The sequence below is a fragment of the Austrofundulus limnaeus genome, unplaced genomic scaffold, assembly GCF_001266775.1.
Source record: "Austrofundulus limnaeus strain Quisiro unplaced genomic scaffold, Austrofundulus_limnaeus-1.0 Scaffold1955, whole genome shotgun sequence".
Lineage (NCBI taxonomy): Eukaryota > Metazoa > Chordata > Actinopteri > Cyprinodontiformes > Rivulidae > Austrofundulus > Austrofundulus limnaeus.
Window position 1 is genome coordinate 27976 of NW_013954357.1, and position 1989 is coordinate 29964.

General features: G+C 43.1%; 1 protein-coding gene across 1 annotated transcript; it reads right to left on the reverse strand.

Annotated features, from left to right (window-relative positions):
• Positions 1-6: 6 nt before the first annotated feature.
• On the reverse strand, positions 7-1989 carry LOC106536749 (uncharacterized; the record flags this gene model as incomplete). Its single annotated transcript, XM_014034069.1, is given in 1 exon segment — positions 7-1989. A coding segment is annotated over 1 exon segment (1836 nt), but the record flags the coding sequence as incomplete, so codon positions are not given.

Sequence of the window (1989 nt, forward strand, 5' to 3'; positions counted from 1 at the left end):
TCTTAATACAAAAATATTACAAAATAAAAGCATTGTTTTTATCTCAACAAGATTGGCTTGTGGTTATTTACACTCCCACCAAAATTACAGGAGTTGTTTCAGTCTACAACAACAAGTAATTTTTACAAGAAATAACCATTTGTAGTGATTTACTTATGTACCTTCCAATATCAGGATTAACTTTTGCACTGGACGCTCTGCAATAGAAAGTTTATTGAAGCGTTGACCTTGACTGTTCAATCTTTTATCTCCAAAGGAGATTTTTACTCTTCTTACAAGACCATCCTTGCCACTGACAGACTCTAGAACTCTGGCAAGTTTCCATTCACCTCTTGGCAGCAGTTCATCGATGTCCAACACGACATCACCAACTTTGAGATTTCTTTTTGGTGAGTGCCACTTCTGTCTGGCGATAATGTTGTGCAGATATTCGCGTCTCCATCTGCACCAGAACTGCTCCGCTAAAAACTGCACACGACGCCATCTCTTTGATCCATAGAGGTCCTCCTTTGGAAAGGTGCCAGGTGGGGGCAGTATTACGCTGGATTTCATGTGGAGCAGGTGATTAGGAGTAAGTGGTTCCAAGCTGTCTGGATCGTTGAGGTTATCCACAGTCAAGGGACGACTATTGACTATGGCCATAGCTTCATAGAACAGAGTCCTCAACGAGGCATTATTCAGTCTACCATGTGCGAGCGACAGAGTGGTGTTTAATACACTTTTGACTGTCTTTATTTGGCGTTCCCACACTCCGCCTGCATGACTGGAGTGAGGCGCATTCATCACAAAATCGCACTGCCTTTGGGACAGATAAGTACTCAGTCTTTGARTATCYAGTTCTTTTAAGGCAGTCTTAAATTCGTTGTGTGCACCTACAAAATTTGTTCCTTGATCACATCGGATTTGGCGGACCGCACCTCTGATGGCAATGAAACACCTTAGAGCATTAATAAATGTATCAGTGGATAAGTCTTCTAACAACTCGATGTGAATGGCACGGGAACAAAAGCAAGTGAATAAAAGTCCATATCGTTTATGTTGTTTTCGTCCTTCTGAAACGACAAAGGGGCCAAAACAGTCCATACCGCAATACGTGAAGGGCGGAGAAGGCTCTAAGCGTTCTACAGGTAGGTCACTCATTCTCTGACCTTCCGGAGCTCTGCGCAGTTTGCGACACATGACACATTGGCGGATGAACGAAGCAACAGTTCTGCTCATTCCAGGTATCCAGTAGCCACTGGATCTGATTTCATTTATTGTGAAGCCCTTTCCTTGGTGTTTTACGTTATCATGACAGTGGGCTATTATGAGCTTTGTCACATGATGTTCTTTAGGGATGATAACAGGATGTTTGAAGGAGTCGTTGAGAGATGAAAGTCTCCCTCCCACCTTGAGAAGACCATCAGTGTCCATGAAGATATTCAGGTGGAACAGATTGTTGCAATGTTGGAGCTGGTTACCTTCGCTCAATGATTTTATTTCCCTTCCATATGTTTGTCTTTGCACATCTTGTATGATGACGCGTACTGCATTTTCTTGTTCAATCACTTTAGCAGGTGCGTTTGCTTTATCTTTCTTAGCTCTTCTTATAAGACGTGCCACAGCTTTTACCGCTTTAGGCCATGATGAAAACTTTAACAAACGTTCTGCAAGACTGAATGACTCTGTGACCTTCGTTAACAATGTTCGTGTTTTCCTGACTTCTGGGTCGCCAATAGACAGATTGAGCTCTACACCTTGTGTAGTGGGCAAGTCTCTCTCCCAGAGAAAGGAGGGGCCGCTAAACCAGTTTGATGAGAGAAGCTCAGTGATAGTTTTACCCCTAGATGCACTATCGGCTGGGTTTTCTTCTGATGGCACGTAAAACCATTGTTGAGGGCTTGTACTTTGTCGAATCCTTTGGACTCGGTTGGCTACAAAAGTATGGAAACGACGTGCATCATTGTTAATGTAGCCCAAAACTACCTTTGAGTCAGACCAGTAATACTC